Source organism: Tyto alba, unplaced genomic scaffold (assembly GCF_018691265.1).
Source record: "Tyto alba isolate M040663 unplaced genomic scaffold, T.alba_DEE_v4.0 Super-Scaffold_2, whole genome shotgun sequence".
Lineage (NCBI taxonomy): Eukaryota > Metazoa > Chordata > Aves > Strigiformes > Tytonidae > Tyto > Tyto alba.
Window position 1 is genome coordinate 19807339 of NW_024881282.1, and position 22174 is coordinate 19829512.

A 22174-nucleotide genomic window follows, 5' to 3' on the forward strand; every position below is an offset into this window, starting at 1 on the left:
AGGGAAGGCTGCGGCAGCACGGCCTAGTCCCTACCAACTCCGAGCCCGAGGGGTGCAACACTCCGCTCCAACCATCAACTCTATCCCAGATGTTTCCAGGTTTTAGCAAGGATCACGTCAAGCCCTGCCGGGCACCTCCTACCAGTCCCGCTGCCCCGGAATAAGGCGCCCGCCGGAGACCCCTCGGCTGGAGCGGGGTCCCCAAAGGCGCCTCGGGCTCCGCGCCCATGCGGGGCCAGGCTGCGGGGCCGAGCCGCCGGGACCCGCCGCCCTTCCCACGGGCGGGAGCCTGAGGGCCGCTCCCAAGCAGCGCCCACCGCCTTTCCCCTCAGGGCCCCGGCGGGGCGGGCGGAGGAGGCCGGGCAGCGGGCAGCGGGCAGCAGCCTCCCGCCGCGAAACCACCGCCACTCGCCCCGCGGCCGCGCTCCCCTCAGGGGCCGGGCCCGGCCCGGCCCCGCCCCTCCTCTCGCGACACCTGAGGCGCGGGACGGGACATCCGGGGCCGGCGGTTGTTAGCGCGGCGGCGGGGCAAGATGGCGGTGGAGTCGCGCGTCACGCAGGAGGAGATTAAGAAGGAGCCGGAGAAACCGATCGACCGGGAAAAGGTGTCGGGGGTGGTGCTGCGCGGCTGTCTGTGTCTGCGCTGCAGCCGGGCGCGGCGCGGCGCGGCGGGGCGGGGGGAAGGGTACGGCGTGGCATGGCAGCGCCGTGAGGCCTTTGGGGGGGGGGGGTGGGGGTGTCGGACGGGACGGTTGGGAGATGGCGAGCGGCCCCTCATCCTCGCCCCGCAGACGTGCCCGCTGCTGCTCCGCGTCTTCACCACCAACAACGGGCGGCACCACCGCATGGACGAGTTCTCCCGCGGCAACGTGCCCTCCAGCGAGCTGCAGATCTACACCTGGTGAGTGCGCGGCGGCCGGGGCTCGCCCGCCGTCGGCTCCTTCTCCGGTGCGAGCGGCGGTGCGCTGGGCCTGCCCTAAAGCTGGAAACGCGGGGAAGTGTTCGCGGGGGCAGCTGCCTTCTCCGTGGGGGGAGCTGGAGTAGAGAGGTTCTGCCTAGAGCCGTGCAGCTTAGACGTGGCATCCGTGGAAACACGACTTCAGCGGAGTGCCGCAGGCTGAAAGAAACGTTCTGCGGTTGAATTGCCCAGGTACTGAGGCACGTTATCGGGGCTGGTGTTGCGGTGTAGCTTTGGTTATCACAACGAGTCTGTTCAACGCAGAGGTTCTCCTTTAACTAATGCTTGAACTTTGTTCCAACGTGCTGTTTTTTTCAGTAGTAGTTGTCCCAGAAGGCTTGAACTACTTGAATGGCGTGTTGGTTTAAGTCAGAGCCTCTTGAGATTGCAGTAATGTCTGTCTTTGTGTACGGTCAGGTTCTGTAACAGCTGCTTTTCATTGCTTTCTGATTTAGTTTGGAGAACTACTTTGGTCTGTGTTGCAAACACTAGTTTTGTTTATAGCGTGTTGAAGATTGCTCTTGAAAGTGAGTTATGCTACTTTTTACATTTTAGTTTTTCCTTCAAAGTGACTGCTAGGGTTGTAACTTGTATATTGTATGGTTGAATAAATCCATTTTTGTGGCTAGCAGAGCATGCAGTTCTAATTTACTTCCTAATGGGATTTATGGACTCAGTCCAGTCTGTTGGTGGTGTCTGAGCTGTTTGCCATCTGCAGAAGTCAGAATGGGCATTGTCTGTCAACACACTGCTCCCTAGTTGCTTGAAGCTTGGAGTGAGTGTACGGTCTGTATAATTAGAATCGCTGTAGTTGCAATGATTGAGTCCTTTTGTTCTTGAAATTCTAGAAATGAGCTTTAGCTTTGGTCTGCTTGAAGACAGGGAAAAGCAGTGGTGCCTGTTAGGGCAGAAATGGAAATCTTGATGGAAAACTGTCGTTTTTTTTTTTCTTACTTTCTTACATTTCCTCTAATACGCAAGAAACTACTTTAACATAGATACCAACTTAGGTGAGGAAACTCTTATACTGTTCATTGTATAAATGCATTAAAAAAAAAAAGCCCCTGCTGTTTAAATGGTAACACTTTGGAGAGACCTGGAAAAGCAGATGTTGAAATATAGAGGTGAAGAGATTTGTCTTAACGCAGTAAATTGGGAGCTAATTAGGGGCTACATTTGCACTAGCCCATGTTGTGACCAGTGTACAGTAAGTGGTGAAACACAGGTGTTTTAGTTGATAACTAAAGCAACTTCTTGTCACTTGATCATTAGATCAAAACATATTTGGAATGTCGTGTAGTTGTGAAATCGATGGCTCACTATGTATCTGAAATGCAAGATCTTGTTCATCTTCAGGTACCTACAGAAAGTATACAAAGGCAAGGAAATCTATGGTTAAGTTGTAGCAATATATTGTTTTCATTTTAAATGGGTTTTGGGAAGCTATTTTTTTGTTGCTGCTTTTGAGAATATGAACTGCTTTGGTTTGTTTCATCTAGGATGGATGCAACTCTGAAAGAGCTGACCAGCTTAGTGAAAGAAGTCTACCCAGAAGCACGGAAGAAGGGCACGCACTTCAATTTTGCAATTGTTTTTACGGATCTCAAGAGGCCTGGGTATAGGTAAATGACATTTCTTCTTCAGGTTAATAGAAGACTTCAGGTACCAGAGCAGTAAATTATTTTTCATTAATACTTGATTTTAAAGTTCAGAACCCACATATCAGATTTCTGAAGTTCTTGAGAACAGACTATATGATGACCAGCTCAAACTCTAAATTTTGCCTGGTGACAGTTGTTGTTCACGTGTTCCCAAAACAATGAACCCGTGTGCTTGAAGACTTTGCTCACCAGCCAAAACATCGACCTACAGCTCGAGATAAAGCTTTGATTCTGGTGATACGAGGTGCAGTAGGTCTTGTGTCCAAGAATGCATTTGAACTTTAACAATGATCTTGTTGCAGGTATCTGTCTTCCAAAACAGTATTAGCTAACCTTTGTCAGCAACCAGTGGTTATATCCTGCTCTGTAATCTGTGGAGTCTTGTTCCGTGTCTCTGTGGAAGAGGGCAAGGGGTTATCTCTAGTATATAACTTAATATGGTAGAAGGTTCCCCCACTCCTCTGCCCCATCAGAAAGAGGATTTGGTGTAGCTTTTCTTGGTACACCTGGTACTGGAGAGAAAATCCCCAGCATCCTGAGGACATAGCTAAACACAGGGCAGAGGATGGCACTGGAAGGTTGTGTGACCTGATGCAGTTCCTGTTTCGGACATCTAGGGAGATTTGCCTCTGATAACTGACGTGCCTTTCCTCTCCTGCGCGCAGGGTGAAGGAGATCGGCAGTACCATGTCGGGCAGGAAGGGCACAGATGATTCCATGACGTTGCAGTCTCAGAAATTCCAGATAGGAGACTACTTGGATATAGCAATTACTCCTCCGAATCGCGCACCGCCCCCATCAAGCCGCATGAGACCATACTAAACTATTGCCTCTTTGTATGATTACATCTTCTCTGTATTCCTCCTTGCTGTTCTAAAGCAGGCTTATTTTTTTTTTTGCTTTTTTTGCTAAGCAAGAACACCTGAAGACAAAGCTAAGCATCGGAAATTAAAGTTAACTTTTAAACCTTAACTTTTAGTTTGTTTAGAAGAAACACTTATATTTAGCAGTGCCATCATCCTATCCCTGATTGTTACAGTTTGAACAGTAAGTCAGTGTGTCCAGTGTTTCAATATTTCCGTAAAATATGACCAGAAGGATTACAGGTATTCTGTAGTTCTGTCTTGATTGGAATAAAGATTGATGTTATTAATCTTTTGATAGCGTGGTGGTGTTTTTTTTTTTTTTTTTTTTTTTAAAGTAGATTTTTGCAGAGACATTCCAAAGCCAGCTTTTAAGAAGTTAAAATTGAAAGGAGCGCCAAAGCCTTTGTCGGATAACTTTTGGGCTAGATGAGCAGAGGTGCGTGGCCTAATGGGGATTCTTTGGACAGGAGGATTTAATCTGCAGCTGGCTGGGTTTGGGAGGACGAGCGTGTAGGCGGTGTGGCCAAAGGCAGGCAAGCTGTGTTACTGTCCCTGCTGACGCAGGGGGCTGTGTCGGGCTGCCAGCCCTCCTGCTACAGCTTCCAGGGGCTGCTCCATCTTGTGCCAGGGTGATGCCAGCCCACAGACTGGGAGTGTTCTCGGTGCCACCAGGACACTGAGGAGCTGCTGAACTTGCCAGAGGAAGGTATGGTTCAGCACAGTTGCACATGGGCCTTACCCGAGTTCTGAAGGACTTTAAGTGTCTTTAAAAATGGAAGGTATAAAGCTGTCTTTGAGGGTCTTGCTTAGAATAGGGGTCTCCAAACTTCTGTTGATTGTGCACCCCATCATTAAAAAATTTTGGAGTGTCTTCCCCCAAAATTATTTATAAATTACATATATCCAGTACTGTATTACTATGTACATTATAAAATTACACAAAAATAGGTGTGAAATGTGAAATACTGTATCCCACTTGTGCATGTACCACGTTGGAGATTGTCTTGTCTTTGGCTTGTCTTTTGCTCCCCCCTTTGGAGACCACTGTCCTGGAACATTGCAATATCTGCAGAGACCTGGCCAGAAGAAATCTGGTGTTTTCAGATGGTCAGCTATGGAGCAGAACTATTTTCTAACGAAAATACAGTGGCAGGTGCTCTTGCCTGCAGTTCTGATGAACTGAGAGGAGGTGAGGCAGCAGGTCTGTGCTCTTTGTGTGGGAGTCTTGGCCCTGACCACTGGTTCTTCTTGGCCGAGTGAACCTGTGGGGCGAGGCAGCTGGTTCGCATACCTCCATCTCCTGGGCTTTTGACCACAAGCAATAGGTTGTTGGCATACACTGACCAAGAGAGCAACACCCAGTTTTGACTTCCAGAGCTCCAAGGAAGGTGCATATTTTAGCTTCTTTCCCTTAGTTACCTTCATCTAATGAATACATAGGATTTTGGACCCTACACCGAGCAGTCTGAGCTGAGTAAATTTGCTGCTTTGCCTTCAGTAAGGTGGCTTTTCATAAACAGTTGCAGCCTGTATTGAGCACCAGTTTCTCAATTTACTGTAACCATTGGTGTTGGGGCAAAGCCAAGAAGCTGTGAGCTATCAAGATTCAAGGCTGTGCCATGTTAAAAGTTACTGATGAAGCTGGAGGTTGCTGGGGGTGCCTAGCAGCCAGCTTCTAGAATCTCAAACTAGAAGGAGGGGTAGCTAAGGGTTTTCCATGGGGAAACAGGAAGGCTGGTCTGTGGAATGTTGCCTGGTACCTTCTTAAGGAGCAGGAGAAAGAAGGGGTGGCCCACCTCCCAGCAAATCAGTGCAACGTGGGAGGAGGGGGCCTGTGGCTTCCCCCAGCTGGGTGCTTGCCAGCTGCCTCTGTCACCGCAGGGGGAGACCCCGAGGCCTGGGGGTGCCCCAGGTCTGAGCGGGCTCTGGCTGCCTGGGGCTGTGTCCCTCTGCCAGCTGACCCCGAGCATCCCACTGGTCTGGAGAGCCAGGTGCTTGTTTCCTGCACATTGTGCTCCTCTGTGCTGAAAGAAAGGCAAGAGCAGGAGTAGAAGCTGTAGCTGCTCCTCAGGGCCTTCACCTTCCTCACCTAAGGCCTTAGCAGAGCAGAGGCCGAGGCTGAAGTAAGTGTTCCTGGCTGCTGAGAACAAGGCATGCTTGCTTTCGTGAGCTGTGATTTACATTTTTTCTTTTTTTCTTGGGAGTCCCTCAGTGTAGCACAGCCTGAGGGATTTTAGGGTCAGTTCTGCCCATGGTTCACCTTCTTCTGTCCCTCTTCTCTGGCTTCTAAGTTAGGGAGTTGCAAGTTCAGCCTTCATGAATGACCCTCATTTGCAGAATCACTTGCATCTGAGTCACTCGTTTCCCCTAAGATTGAAAAGGTTGAGAAGTGCAGTGGAGCTGGGATTGGTGGGATGTTCCAGGCTGAAGGCAGTCACCTCTGCTGCCTGCTGAGTCACAGCCATCAGATCAGCCATCTGGTTTTTGACACCTTACAGACCTGGGCAGACAGAAAAGTGAAGACCACTGCTAAGCAGCCTGCTTGTCCCAGGGCATTGTCCATGCTGCAAAACAAGGTGAGGCCTGCAGTACCCAGCATGTAATTACAGAATTGCACAAGCCCCCCACCAAAGGCAAGGACAGCCCTGCTATTAGAGGTGCACAGGAATATGGGCATTTCTTCATTTTCATGTCCTGGTTTTTGTTTTAATTGCATTTAAGGATAATTCTCAAAGGTAGTCAATATATAAGGCAACAGCAGCAACCGTGCCTGTGCCTCAGCTGCTCTGGGAGGTGGCTTGGCTTTGCTGCTGGAATGGGAGACATGGCCCAGTAAGAGGTGGTGTGGGCACAGCCTGGGGCAGGTCCTCACACACTTCAGAGAAAAAGAGGAACACCTGCTGGCTTTGTATTTGGTGGCCCATGAAGCAAAATTACTATGAAATGAACATGCAGGACTGCCTTCCTTAGCAAACACTTCAGCTTGACTGCTTCGGTGTGGAGTTCACCTGACTGCTGTGGATGTACAAACCTCAGCTGACCTCTTCCCCAAACATCCCTTGAGAAAGCCATTTGCCCTCAAACACTTGTGTTTCACACAGAAAGATAATGCAGAAGTGAAGAGAGTTCAACTTTCTGTACCCCTTCAGTGGGGCCGGGGTGTTCGGGACCCTCCTTGGGGTACTTCCAGTCTTACAGAAGTAACAGGCTTAAGTAGAGAGATCCTGGCGTAAAAACTCACTTGACCTCTTCAATACCAGCAAGAAAAATCCAGTGAACTCTGCAAGTAACAGCTTCAAGGGCACTTCTGGGTGAGCTCCTCTTAGAGTGGGCTGAGGCATGAATTCCCCACCCTGTGCTTCAGGTAAACATGAGTTAATGTCTTCAAGCCTGAAGAGACTCGGGGGTCTTTAAGAGGGGTCTGCAACGGCACCTGGCCCAGACAACCCCGCTGTGCCTGTGGTTTGAATCCAAGTACTCCCTTTGTTTGAGAGATGTAGACCTGCCAGCACTCTGTTGCTGAGCAAGAGATAGAAGGAAAAGGGTCCCTATGCTTGCTCCCAAGTCTTCTGCTGAGGTCTTCCAGCTGAAAGCCATGAAGCACATACCTCAGGCTCCAGAGGACAAGAGGGGAGAGCCCCAACAATGAAGAACAGCACCAGGCACCCCCCAGTCCTGCCCCAACACCCCTCGCTCCCTGCCTGCTCAGCTGGGGCTGGGCACTGTCCTGCAGCCCTTGCCTATCCTGGGGCCCGCTGGCAAGGGTGCCAGAGTCCTGCTGCCTTCGGTTTAAGAACTCCTCTGGAGCCCAGGAGGCTTATGCTTGAAAGGGAGAAGGGAAGCATGTACATATGAAAAGTACTAAAGGTTTGAAATACAGTCCCCACCAGCACCACATCACAGCAGCCTGCACAGCCAGGAACGACCGACACCGCGCTGCACCTACAGAGCCCTCTTCCAAGGGTGAAGTTTCTCACAGCAGCCGTGCCCCCTCCAGTCTAACTCCTGCACAGCCACCCAAGCAGTTGTCCCAGGAAGCAGGCTTTAGGAACAGGAGTGATGGGTGCTGGGGTGAAGAAGAGAAATTGCTTCAGTTGTCATGAAGTGCTCGTGGGACAGCAGCCAGCCAGGACACAATTTGCCGAGCAGGTTAAGCTGCCAGTGAAGGAGAATGCCCTTTCCCTTGCTCTTGCCTCAGCCCCTGCCAGTGCCTTTGCAAGTAAGCAGTGATTTGGCTCAGCACGCAGAGCCCCTGAACAATTTAACCTTGGAAAACAACAATTAGTTCCTGGTGGTTGGGCAAGCAGGAGTGGCTTCCCCTGCAGCCACAACCCAGGGTGTGGGACCTGCAGCGGGAGGAAAGGCGGGACCGTGCAGCAAGGCCGGGGATTGGTTTACAACAATTGCGAAAGCAATCACCAGGGAGCATACCACAGGGCTTTAAGCCAGGAATACATTATGTCAAAAATTATAAAAGTATTTGAACACTGGGTATTCTGCAAACTATCCTTTACTTGGTCTCTTCCCAGAAGAAAAGCCCGTGTAGCACAGCATCTTCTTCCATGGACCATTTCCTGTGTATGCACATTTGTGCTATTTTTTTTTTTTTTTTAAGAACTCTGCAACTTGAATTGGACAAGATCAGAGAAATTCACAGACCTCGTCAGCTCCTTACCATGATGTCAACTGCCCCTTTTTAAAAGTGGTATTACCTAAGAAGAGCATGAGGTTTCACGTTTAAGTTGACAAGTAATACAGCCAGCACAGACTGATGTCTTTGTGGTAGAGAGACGGATTCCTGGGGGTTAACGTACCTGTGATTCCCCAGTTCGGCCACTGGATGTTGTCATTGCTTCTTATAAATGACACACTCTGTCTTACTGTCCCATGGGGAAACAAGGTACTCCCAAAACACAAGGCAGCTACAGCTGTTGATGGAGTACATGCAACCACCCCAAATACTGGAACATCTGAATAATGACAACAGGGAACAAAGCAAATATCACATCTAATGGAAAATTTAAAGCATTGTGGATGCTTTAAATAAGTAAGGAAGCCTGGACTCTAGTTATTGCTCCAATGATTTATAAAAACATCAATAAAAGTACAACAGGAAGCACTAAAGGTGACGCTTGTCATTTATCCACTTAGCAACCATCTGGGATGTTTCATTCTGCTGCAAGATCTGTACTTGTATTATAGCCTCAGGCAAAGTATTTCCAAGATAAGAAAGCTCTGACCACCTTAAGGGGTTTCCTAGGCAGAACAATTGAGTTTCCTTTGACAACAAATGGAATTATGGAGAGAAGCTTCTGTGAGCTGACACATTTGATATACATGAAAAAAAGGTTAAGAACCACAGCAAATAAAGGAAAATTAAAGGTTATGCTTTTTTGGCTGCCTCCCAGATGTCCCTAAATACTGAAGTACAATTTTGTGCTGGGCTCAACCTTTTCCAACTGCAGGCGACCGCTAGAAGATGCGACCCCGTTCTCACCTTTCCCTTAGATCTGATCTAGCGCTCCCGCAGGCAGAAGCAGAGTTTGAGATTAATGTTGGGGAGGACAAACTAGAAGACAAAACAAAATTAACTGGCCTTTCAGTGGCTCAGCAAATGGAAGGAAGCCATTGTAAAACCGCACAAGCCCTAAATTCTGTGGCAAGAGAACTGGTGAAACAGCCTCTAGCAGAAGCAGCCGCCAGTGTAACTGAATTGAGCACAACGCAGAACCGTACCCCGAGTCATTTTTGCCTGTTTTCAGGTGATGACTGACCCCTACAGAGCTACTGTGTTTGCTACTTTATTAGCTACCGTTTACCCAAACTGCACTTTCTGACAGGCTAATGCAGTTATCAGATTGACCCCACATCAAACCAACATGTAACTTGTTTTAAGTTCCTTTGCATTACTCTGACATGTTACATTACTTTAGCGTACAGCAAGACTAGCCTTTCTTCAGCAGCAATACTGGTTTAAGGGGAGTTTTACCCTTCTCCAGCCCCACGGTTACATCCTTGGTTGTTCCAGTACTTGGACTTCTGCAGTTTACCAGATGGCCACACAACCACCTGTGTGAGAGAACTGATCTGAATAGGAAAAAAGAAAAAGACACAACAAACCACAGAACTTTCCCTCCCCAGCTTATTTTGAACACAGATCCGTTTCCAACACTGCTTATGCTTTCACTTCTGCCAACCTTTCCCTCCCTCATCCCCAATACTCAAACCACTGCTTAGGCCTTACTGAAACCTAAAAGGTTTTCAAGGGTAAAGCAGGACAAATTAAAACTAGTTTTTGGTTTACTACTCTGATTATATCCACCTCAGAGCAGTGGTCCTGATATAAAGAAAATGTAAGTACGAACAGCAATATTACTTGTATTAAGGCAATACTGTAGGCAAGAAAACCAAAACTACCTAGTAAAAATTCATTTATAGATTCCAAAAAAGTCTCATGCCAGCATCATGTCATAATAGCTTGAGTAGATCAGAAGATTTTAAGATTTCAATTGTCAAAGATAATTTGTACCTCAAAATATTAATTGAAGCCCTTTCCTATTAGTTAATAACTATGAAATGTAGAAGAAAACATTGTTTAACAGACAAGAAAAATGATGCAAACAGCTTATGGTGAGAACCTCAGCATTGCTGGGTGCAACTCTACAGTTCCCTAACAGAGGGAAGGACAGTGGAGTGCGTAGTTAGTTGTTCTCAAGTTTAGGGAAAGGTCATCTATAAGCCCTTTTGGGAATTTCATTAGTTGAAGGCTGGTGGTGGTGGGAATACAGCAAGGTCTGGGACAGCGGTGCTGCTTGTCTCATTTCATGTTAAATGGAGTGTTTCAGGATATCTGGCTTGCCTCAGGGCAAGGAAGTAGCCATGGAGCGCTGTGGAGGGAGAATGCAGGCTGTGAAACCCCCCTGCTTAGTGCTGGTAAACCTGTCTGGCTGAAGGACTCTTGCTCTGCAGCAAAATACTTTGTATCTTTTTAAAACTATGAAATTCTATGACTAGCATGCAGCCCCTTAAATGGTTTTTAGTCTGTGAAGGTGCTGGAAGCAGGTCTGGCCTTCACCCTCTGAAGGAGTTGGGTAAATGTAAATGCTTTTATAGCACCAGATGATTAGTTTTCCAAGCAGCCACCAAGCGTCCAAGACAGATTTGTTTAGTATTTAGATGTGTTGCTCAATCTCTAAGACTGACACATAAACACACATACTTATTTTTAAACAGAAGTTAGCACACAGAAATGACAGTGCGCTCAGGCTAGAACTAGTACAAAATCAGCTTTTCCAGTTAATTTGATATACACTCATCCTGGAGAATGACTGGAATAGCAGGAAAAAGGCTCCTTTACTTGCTAGGTTTTAGCCAGGACAAGCCCATCTAAGCAACTGGAGCAATACTTCTGAGCATCTCCAGATGTTTGCATATCCTGAGGACTTACATGTGGCAGCAGCGCAGGAGAATAAGCAATCACCTACATGCCTGCCAGCAGATCTTTCCAAAAGTTGAAGATACATATAACCAGTACTAATTGCACAATATATTTTCAAATAACTCATATTCGAGCCAGGGTCACCTTTTAGGGCTACAGACCTTAGAGTATCAAAAGGAAACCAGATGTATAGCACCTAGTATGATGTCAGTGTAAGAAAACTATAGTAAGAAAGAAGCAGCAGTGTAAGAAATGCCCGTCTGTCAGACAGGTAACACAGACCTGACTTGTTTCTGCTGAAGATAGCAAATCCTGTTGAAGCACTACAGTTCAAACTCAGCCCTGGAAGATGTGGATTGTTACCAAAACAGCCAGAGAGATCCATTTTCTGGGGCAATATACTGGACTTTTCCTTTACTGCAATCTACCTACACCTCTCTACCGTCTACTGCAAACAAGCGTACACAACAAACATGAGAATTAGGTGAAACAACTGAGATAATACCTCATACCCGATCCTAGTCCTCTTTGAAGAATATATATATTTAAAAACTCTCAATATATTTTGCCAATAGTTTCAATAAAAAATTAAGCACAAGTTGTAGTCCAAAGAACTTTACCCACATCATGGATAAGTATTTTTTCTCCATTAAAAAAGCTTTTCCTTGGTATGGCTCTCCTCCCACCAGTATTTTCTTTTGCTTTTTGAGCTCATTTTGATTCAGTTATAAGATCCATGAATGTGAAACAGTCTCAACATGGTCTGCAGCTTGATTTTAGATGTTTGGCTTGAAAAATCCAGGATTTCTGCTGCAAATATATCCAGAAGAGTTCATGAACTTATTATCTCAATTATCTTTTGAATTAGCAGAAGACATAAACATTGAAAGCTTTTTTTTTTTAAAAAAATTATCTTGACAAGAAAAAAAGAAGGGTTAGCTCAAGTAAGAGCTTTGCTCTATTTGATTACTCAGATGGATTCCAACTCCAAATATATTAAGACTAATTTATTAGTCTCATTCAGGGTTGGTGTGATTATTATTTGACTACATATATGTTCCTTGTACCTCCTACCTAAATAATTTGTACTGACCCCAAATTTAACAGATAATCAACAAGTGTAATAATACACATTTAATTGAATCAGGAATATCTATGTTTGATCCAGTTGCTACAAAAACTTCCTTCTATTCAAATAGGTTGAGTTCTTTTAAAAGCTATTATTCCATCGTTCAAAGATTACTCGTACTTATTGCAGACTAACTTCATCTCATACTGTCTGTAAGGTGGCGTTTCAAAGAACTTTGTCCTTGCCAAATGGACTATGAAATTTGCCATCAGATAGTTTTCTCCAATTCCTTAAATTTATTGTCTAAATTTACTCAGAAGGAAGCATAAGCATTCACTGGTGCTTTGATAGACAAGAAGCAAAATATACCTACAGATAAAAAATATCTACCTTCATTTATTTTTTTTTTTTAAGTTGGAAGGATTCAAATACACAATCATTTATAATATTTGTTTTTTACAAAAAGACAGTCAGATACCACGCCAAAGAATAGTTATTTAGTCACAGCAACAAGAGCTATTTAGGTAGCTGAAGAGCAAGCAGCTGCATGAATTTCTAAATGCGTTAAAGCATCTTGATAGTTCCTCCAAATCAAATTATTTAACCAAATTTGTAAAATTTAATCATACCTGTTCTCTTTGTTGTAGTAATCAGTGAAATCACTTTCATATCCTGTAGTATTTCCTGTCTTGGTCTCCATTTTCTTGGCTTTAGAAGAATCTATTTTGTGATTATACTTGGACAGAAACTACAAGAAACATTAAAAGGGAATAGAAAGAATTATCTAAGAACTCAAACCAGGATTACATATTATACATTTTTTTTAATAAGTAGCAGAGAACTCTTTCTTTTTGAAGGACAAAATTTTATAACTAAGCCCTTTTGCTATTTTGACATTAAAACTGTTTAGGAAAAAAAAAATTAGCTAACCTGTAGAACGTCATCTGGTATCCTTGTTATTTCTGGAGGTGGAGGAGTACTGAGTAACTGGTCATAGTGTTTTATTTCAGGAGGAGAAGGGTCTCCGAAATGTTTAAGATACTCATCAGAGCTCACAGCAAAAGGAATGCTATCTTCTTGCTTATCTCTTGCATCATTCTTTGTCACTGACTTAGTCTTTACACCCTGCTTCACCTGCTGCAAAAGAGGTATTAAATGTCTTCGATTAATTTACTTATCTTAGGTATTTAATAAATGTTCTTACAAAAATTACCATTAGAAAGATCTTCTACAATGACATAAGAAAAAGTAGTATTGGAAAAGAATCCCAAACTGCTAATTGAAAAACTGCTTAGGTAAAAAGCATGTGAAAATGTACATAATTAATATTTACTACCTTAGCTTCTGTTTTTAGCCATCTTGTTTCAAAATCTGGAAACTTTGGTGTTTCTGCATGACTGGGAAGAGGCCGTTCATTTGTCTCTGGTGACCTTGATAACACTGTACTATTTGTTTTGGAAGTGCTGTTCGCATCAGTAGTACGGTACACAAGCATCATAGGAGAAGCCATCCAGTCAGCTGCTGAAATTAAGGGGGGTGAAGTTTAGCAAAAATAAAAATACACACACACACACATATATATATATATATAAAAATATTATCATTTTCAGTGCCCCAGTGTAGTTTTCTAAGTCTATTAGCTTTCCATAGATTTGCATATTCTAATACTCCTGTATCATTTTTATCTGATTTTTTTTTTTTAATTAATCAAGAACCATTTGCACTACATTTGCATTTGCTGCTTTTGTGGAATTCTGTAAAAAAAACAGTAATAAATCTAGTCCCAATACTGAATATAATGGAAAAAGCCCAACTTAAATCTGCATTGCTTTAGCTTCTCATATATTCAATTGTCACTATGTTTGTCCCAAGATTTTCACACATTTTCAGGAGAACAGATTACATCTCCTCTCAAAGAAGTTTTAGAACTGCTCTTGAAAGATATAAGTTACTGTCTCATTAGCCTGTTTCAAAGCAGTTTCTTTCCTATCTTTAAACAGATCTAATAGGTATTCTCAGTAAAAAAAAAAAAAAAAAGGCAGAGTTGGCAAAACAGTATTTTTATTTTGAATAAGGGTAAATTGCAGTTACAAAGTGATGGATCCATCTGCATAATTCTAGATGGATATGAGTAGAATGAGGAAAGATTTATACTGATGTGAGAAACTTTCCTATAGAAGCCACCAACATTTCATTTTTCTAGACATTATTTCTCATAAAATTAATAGGCCTGAATTAACTATATTTAATAAGAAACACAGTTTAAAAGTTTACCATGTGTTTATGATGCATTTATACATGCATTAGGTAAAAACTGCATATGTATATTTATTTTACATATTTTTAACTTACCATTCTCAGCTGTCACTTTTGGTTTTGACCGAGGAGTAACCATGATTTGCTTGGATGTCATTTCTGGTACATTCACTTGATGATCATCTTTTTTAATCAACCTGAAAATCAAACCCCTCAATTAGCTCTCAAATAATACAAAGAAATCACAACTAAAGGAATACTGTCAATCTGACCATTTTTAAAATATTTGTTCATCAACCTGAAAGTCAAAAATTCAGTTCCTCAGTGATGATTTTTTCATAGATTTTTCATCTACGATTCCACTGCAGCAATTTGTAGCATGCAAATGTTCAGTCCATCCACAAATTAATAAACTGAGATTCCAATCCCAGGCATTAAAAAAAGCAATCAAAACACCTCCCCCAAAAAAGGTAGGATCAATTTTCTTTTTTTTCACGTGATCAATTCTATGTGAAGGGTACAGTCTATTTTATTTTGAACTGCCTGTTGCCTACAAAATTCTAAGCAAGAAGAAATCTTTTTGACTCTTAACCTACCAATGTTATTGTGAACGCTAGAAGATTTTTTTAATTCAATTCTTAAATTTGAGTAAGATTACTTATGTTAATCACTACCTGACTTCAGAGTGAAAAGCTATTTAATATAAATTCCACAAAACTAGAAACTGAAATTTAAAAATTCTTTTTTCATATCCAAGATATTCTAGTGGAAGAAGGGTGTAGGCAGTCAAGAGAAGATGGCAGACAAAAAGTAGAAAGCTTACCAAAACTTTACACAAAAGTGTGTCTGTAAGAAAACTTTTAAACATTTAAAATAAGTATCTTAACTTTACACAAAACTTTACACAAAAGCGTGTCTGTAAAAAAACTTTTAAACATTTAAAATAATTATCTTAACTATGAGAACCAGATACAGAACTCCTCTACGAAAAGCCTAAGCTTAGGAAAAAAAAAAAAAAATCCATTTGAAGCAGTATATTTTACTTAAACACATCTCAAATTTTGACTAAAAAAAACAAATTTTCAAGTCAGTTCTGCCTTGGAAGTATTACAGATACCTGAAATCATAGGATTTGTAGTTTTTAGAGTGGAGAAGAACAAGTATAACAATAAACACTTCTGTTGACTTTTTTTTTTTTGTTCTTTTCTTTCCTAATTACTTTTGGTTTCAGTTTTGTAGCAGGTGCACTGAAGTATATTGTTCTTTTCACGTGCTTCAAAACTGAAAACCTAAAACCCAAAGTTGGAGGAGTTGAGATTTACTAAATATTTTTAGAATTGTGAGATTAATTTTTAAAGTGGTTTTCACACAATACACAGCTGCTAGACAGATTACTGCTAGGTACAAGACCTGGCTGGCACAAGCAAGGGATATGAAAGGGCAGGGCTGTCTCCAAGAAAGTCAGAATTATTACCTGTCTTTGTACCTGGAAACTTGGTATAAGGCTACCTCATTTGTACTAGTTTTTTTTGCTTATCTTCCTTGGGGATGAGACTCCATGCATTACCCAGTGGGGAAAAAAAAAAATAATTTTTTTAATTTGCTGTCTTACTGTCCTGCTCCTTGAACATGCTGAGCCTTCTCACTAAGAGGTGAGATAAATGCTGTTTGGACGGAACAAGCTGTTTAATTGTGTCAGCCTTTCTGATCAAACTGCAAGCTAACTCCAACTTAATGTTGCAAAATAAACTAAACAAATAAACTAAAGACCATTAAACAACATTTTAACTCTAATGACTTAATGTCATGACCTCTCACATATGCCACTAATTCTGAATCAATATGCAGCTTTAACTTTAGTCACAATTAGTGTGAATCCATCTGTTTTGGTCATTAATAATGATGATGAGTTAAGGAGTGATCATTCTGCAACTAATTCTCAACAGACTTTTAATATTGTCATTAGAGGTATGGAAGACTGCTAGTGTGATTTTTTTTTTTTTATTATTTTGGTATTATATATAAAACATCACTAGTGAACTGTCTAATTGTTTCACTAGAAGCCACAGAAATAGAATCTAAATTTGTAAACGTATCCATTTATAAATTTCAGTCATAACTAAAGCTGAAGATCACATTTAAAAGTTCTCATTAAACAGGAAAGGTAGTACAAAACCACAAAAAGTTATAGGTATCAAAAGAATTTAAATTGTGTGATAAGATTAAACTATTATTAAAATATAATTTAAGAGGGAACATTTTGTTAATTACTATCTTTCAGGATTCAGTAACAGTTTTCCTGTTGTTACAATTCCAATACTACTGAGTTTTGTAGACTTTATAGTATTTACATAACTATTCAAAAGGCGATCCCAAACCTGTTTTTTAAAAGAAAACGTATCATTTCCCTTCCCCTCCCTGTAATCTTAAAATTAAAAAAAAAAAAAAAAACAAAACACTTAAAAGTCCATCATTATGGTAAACTGGATCTTTGGGGGACATGGCATAGTTCTGAAGAATTTCACACCTGTGCCTATACTGTAAATACCAGGGATTAAAAAACAAAAAACAAAACAACACAAAGTCAAAAACTTGGATGATTCTTTCCACAACTTACTTTGAATATGGTCCTTGTTTTTTGAATAATTTCTCTAAATACTAAGTATTTAGCTACAGAACAGTGAGTTTGTTTTAAACACTTTCAGCTTTTAAAATTAATTGTGTTGCTAATACTAACTATAAAAAACATGATCTAGCTACCTTTACATTACCTTATAAGTATAGATAAATACCACTGCTAAGGTGTTCTACACCTCACTGCTACAAATTCTGTACTTTTAATTAGAACAGTGAAAATCTGGAAATGTCTTTTCAACAGAAGACTGGAGCAAAAAGAGCTAATTGCTGGTAAGGTGGGGCTGGATAACGCAAGAGAGAATAAACTGGTTCTACAATGAGGCATTTATACTGAATGCTGTAGAAGTTTTTTAGGAGTCTATATTCCTAAAGCTTTTGAAACCTTTAAATTTGCTATGTAGTATCTACTGCAGATGACATGTCCTCAAATCCAAGGTTAAGGAAAGCAAAAGATCAGATATCCTTTGCATTTTCCCTTTGTAATTAGACTGTGTATGGAAGATTCTTATCGTGGTACAGTCAAGGGAGGGAGTATATTGGAGATGTGTTTCATGGCAGTGTTTGGCACTGCAAAGGGTACGTGAAAAGACACGTAGAGAATTGAGACGCATGACTAACCAGCTAGTAGATAACATATCACCTGCTTGAAGAAAAAGAGAAGGGCAATAGCAGCAAGAAATTAGTACAGCAAGTAGAAAACCAATCTGAACTTAAGTAATTTACTCACTTCTTGCTTGTCTCAGTTTTACGAATAAGTGACATTGTATAATCTTCATTCATACACATGGTATGTTCACTGATGCCAAAGTGTTCAAGTTTTGGTGTTGCACACACATAATCATCCATCTTTAGTGTACATTTTGGTGTTTTCGGCAAATTAGAGGGAGTCTGTGTTTTTAATGGAGTCCTATTTTCTTGATATGCATTTGTTTGTTGTCCTCTCACTGCACTCCAAGGCCTGGAGAAAGCGTATTGCGAAAGACCATAATCAGAAAGCTGGGGATTACTCATTGGGTCTTTGGGCACCACTGGCTTCTTAGTACAACTAGGAGGATGAGGTGCATCATCTGATTTTCCTTTGTTGAATTTATTCTGGACAGACACTGACGAATCACTGCTATCTTCTACTTCTGCCTCTTCTGTTTGAGAAAAGTAGTAATAAAAAAAATTATGTCAGAAGTTTCTGTTTTAAGAACTTATAAAATAAATTGGGACTTCCCCCCCCCCCCCTCAAAATTTTGTATTTATTATTGTGAAAAAGATTCCTTCTTTCATTTTAAAGCACTGAACCTGAAGCTACAACAGATACCATTATCAGGCTAAGCTATATTTATACTGTAGGTCACACCTTTACTGAATTTCGCAGTATTGGTAAATATTATTTCTAGGAAAAATGAAAGATTTTTACACAAGTATATTTGTAATTTAATTCATGTCCCCGCATGGAGCAGGCAGGAAGTGCTAATTTTAAATATGTTTATTTGTTTTTATTTCAGTGCAAGAGTGGAAATTCATTAAAAATGTACAACAAATGACAATGAAAACAAAATTTATATATAACTGAAAATGTTTTTGGGCAAAGAGCAATGGCTGCAGAGTGTACCAGGATGCCCATTCTTCAGAAAAACAGTGTTGAAGAAAGGTTGGTTACGAAGCAGCAACTAAAAACTCATGAGAGTAGCTTTTTAGATAAAGAGAGTCCACTGTAGAAGTAAACAAAGGTGTAATCTGTACATTTCTGTAGTTAAACTGAAACACCCCAAAATATTTGTGAATTTCTGCATGATGGAAGAAGCAGGGGGAAAAAAAAAGCACGCTATTTAAAACAAGATGGCAGTCATTACCTTTTTATGTGTATCAGTATTACATATTCAGATACACTTAAAAAATAAATTAACCCTGTAGCTCTATTTGGAGTCTGCTTTAAATGCAGAGAGAGGACAGGAAGGAAGGTACTACAAAATTACAGCCTTCTGTCATATCTTTGTAAAACAGTAGTAGTAGCTTAACTTGGAGGTGAATATGGCCCACAACCACAATTTTGTTTTATGCAATGACTGGATAACGCTCAGGGGAAGGTTAAGGCATGCTCTCCAAAGGCTTCTTGAAGCTTGATTGGGCCCTTTAAGCTGAAAGGGGTATGTGTAGTCCTGACAGTTGTAGTATTTTAAACTCATTTGGCATATCTGTATTTTTCACACAGGTGCGTGTACATTTTCTGACTGGATTAAGTTTCTCCCCCGCCTCCAATGATTAAACTACTACTGCTTGCCATGTGTCAGCTAATCCCCATATGTGCTTCTCTTGTTCCATTTGTGCTGTGGAAAACATTATTTTAAGGTTTTCCCTATGGTGATTTAAGTTAATGGAATCATCACATAGGAATACAAACTAATTTAGATGCATCTACAATAGCTTCTGATGCATGAGAAGCTGAAGCAGCATCATTCTCAGGGTTATGAGAACATGTCTGTTAACATGTTTTCTGAATATAGCTATTACTGGGAAAAAAAACCCCAAACCAACTCAACACCACCCACTAACTTAAAAGCATGCCAGGAGATTTAACTCCAAGTTTTTATATTTTGGTTTGTTCTTATGGCACCAATCACAACAGAATATTTTACCCTCTGGATATTATTATAAAGCAAATAACATAGATGTACTTGATCACTTAATTAATAGAAATATACACATAGCTAAAGAGAAACATTTTAGAAAATTGTATTTGTCTTCACATGCTGTATTGCCAATAAATATTACCTGTACAGTCTTCAACACGTAGTTTAGAGTCATATTTCTGGAACAGCTCTCTTATTTTTCCAAGATCTGCTGCATTTCTTCGCATCAATATTTCACTTGCTTTTATGAATTCAGAAATTTGTTGTTTTTCAGAGCAACTCTCAGCAAGTCTGGCATCAAGACCTCCCTTTGGGGGTGGAGGCAGGAAGGGAAACAAATACTAGTTTTCAATCACCACATAGCAGTTGTTTAGACATTAATTGTTTTGGGAATAAGTACTGATCTTCATTTTAGATGAGGATAAGCAACAAATTTAGGCGTTATCTATACCTAGAAACTAGGTTACGAAATATCAGGATTATATAGGGCTTGAGTGTACAAAAGCCTACAAAAGTTAAACTAAGATGCCACTTCACAGTATGAGAAATATTTACTGGTAACCTCTCAAACAAAAATACATACTTCTACTCCATAAAAACTTGAGATAACAGCAATTATTTTAGACTCTTACTCCCCATGTACAAAGAATTAGTACAGAGCAGATGGTAAACCTCAAGTTAATATCCTAGCTTACCTCTCAATTATTTCTACACTTTCTCATTTCCATAGACCGTTTTTCATGCTTCTGTTAAAGAAACATTCTTCACGAGTTTAACTGAATAGCTGAAGATACTGAAGCTTAGGTGAAGATCTTCTTTATTCTAAGTGCTAGTCATTGAACACAAACAAGCATACCTTTTCTTGAGGGAGCTGCTGCTCCTGAATCCTTCTGCCCTACACCTTGGCACAGCTACAACTTCCCAGTTACCTTTGTTCCCTGCGTATCCGAGTGACAACAGTGACTACAAACTAGTAAGTCCTAATAAATCTGCTTTAAGTCACCCAAAAGTTTTTGGGTACTACCCAGACATCCACAGCCATAAAGACTTAGAAGTAAATGAATAAAATAAGGGTCATAACTTCTGACTAACAAAGTTGTATTGTGGCTTAATGATGAAAACAGAACTGTAAGTTTATGGACACCCCCCCACCCCCCCAATTTTTCAAGAAGGAAGCAGGATGTTACCTTCAGAGTCTTGATTTCACAGTGGAGATCATGTAAGACTCTTACTGGAGATTCATCTTCAGAGTCTTTGATATGCATGTTCACATAAAAGGGTTTGAATGAAAAAAAGGGGTATTCGTATTTTAGCATGCAAGTTCATTCTACATCAGAACATCATCTCCTATATTAGAGATGTTGGAGTCACATGTTAGAGAAAGAGAGTCCGGACAGAGAAAACCAAAGAGGAACTAGTTCATATTGGGTACCTTTCACAGCATGAGACTGCAATTTGCACAGTATGTCAAAGTACATGGAGAAACTGAACAGGATTCCCTAAGACTGTAGAGATTAATGTATAAAGGATGTTGGTACAATAGGTAGGTCCCTGGGTTATCAAGTATTATTTATGTTATATTTTTATCCTTAAAGAGCTTGGACTCGAAATAATACTAAAAGTTGAAAAAAAATTATATACACACCACTGAAAAACATCAGTCAACAAAAAGCTGATTCTTCTCCCCTATTTGCACGTGGGCGGATGTTAGTATTACTCACACATGCAGCATCCATTGCTTATTTCACTGAAAATCAAGATTAATGCAAATAGTGTAAAAGAGGACACCTGCTATGTGACAAGACATAGCAGGGCAATAAATCCGATGAGAAGCCTGGGCTACCTGTGCGGAGAGAGAACAATCCCTGCAGATGCGTTTTCCTGTGCCGATCCACGACAGCAATAAAAGCAAGAACGCGATTCCCCGTTCATCCCGTTTTCCCCCGTGATAAAAGCTCACCTACACACCCACAAAGGAGCTCCGAGAGACAATGAGGGGGGAGCCCAAATAATGCCCTGCCGAGGTGCTCCCAGGCCCGTCCCCGGAGCCATCAGCCCACCACAGACCCACCTCCGCACGCCCGGAGGAGCGCAGGGGCACAATGGCGGGCGGGAACCCAAACCAAGGGCTTCGGAGGAGCAACCGCCCTCCCCGCCCCTCGGGCTATCGCGACACCCATCCCCCCGAGACACGGGGAGCAGCTTTCTCACATCCTGCAGGCCGGGGGCTCTGCTGCCTGGGCTGGGACGGGCACGGCAGCGCTGCGGCCCTGGGAACGGGGGAGGCCCCGGCGGGCTTCGGCCGCGCCGGGCAGAGCGGGAGGCGCTTACCCGTGTCCTCTTTGCGAAGGGCCCGCTCGAGCCGCTTCGTCTCCTTCTCCAGCGAGAGGGCCAGGGCGCGCAGCTTGCCGAAGAAGTCCTTCGACGCGTCCATCGCCCGGCGGGGAAATGGGGTTGGGGGGGGGGGGGGGCACCTGAGGAACAACGTCAGCGACGCCCGGCTGAGGGTCCCCCCTGCACCGTCCCGGGTAGCCCCAGGCCCTGCAAACAGCCGCTTGGGGCTGCCCAGGGGCTGGAGCGGAGAGCGGTCCCACGGCGAGCCAAGGAAGGGAAGGGAAAGGAAACGGAAGGGAAGGCTGAGCGCTTATTGAGGCAAACGGCAGTTGCC

At 42.1% G+C, this 22174-nt stretch overlaps 2 protein-coding genes across 4 annotated transcripts; one reads left to right on the top strand and one right to left on the bottom strand.

Annotated features, from left to right (window-relative positions):
* Positions 1 to 429: 429 nt before the first annotated feature.
* Positions 430 to 3777, top strand: SAP18 (Sin3A associated protein 18). The gene is made up of 4 exons (XM_042792082.1): positions 430 to 605; positions 792 to 901; positions 2458 to 2580; positions 3285 to 3777. Exons 1-4 carry the CDS (start codon positions 534 to 536, stop codon positions 3439 to 3441), a joined length of 462 nt encoding a protein of 153 aa, XP_042648016.1. The 5' UTR covers positions 430 to 533; the 3' UTR covers positions 3442 to 3777.
* Positions 3778 to 8553: 4776 nt separating this feature from the next.
* On the bottom strand, positions 8554 to 22169 carry SKA3 (spindle and kinetochore associated complex subunit 3). 3 transcript variants are annotated; one of them, XM_042792080.1, is made up of 9 exons: positions 21838 to 22169; positions 20694 to 20758; positions 19649 to 19814; positions 17613 to 18024; positions 14345 to 14445; positions 13329 to 13510; positions 12923 to 13129; positions 12622 to 12740; positions 8554 to 11733 (listed from the first exon to the last, which is right to left on the bottom strand). In XM_042792080.1, exons 1-9 carry the CDS (start codon positions 21938 to 21940, stop codon positions 11700 to 11702), a joined length of 1389 nt encoding a protein of 462 aa, XP_042648014.1. In that variant the 5' UTR covers positions 21941 to 22169; the 3' UTR covers positions 8554 to 11699. The 3 variants fall into 3 exon arrangements, with proteins under 3 accessions (XP_042648014.1, XP_042648015.1, XP_042648013.1); XM_042792081.1 differs by having other exon boundaries at positions 8554 to 11730; positions 13329 to 13513; XM_042792079.1 differs by having other exon boundaries at positions 13329 to 13513.
* Between the last annotated feature and the right edge of the window lie 5 nt (positions 22170 to 22174).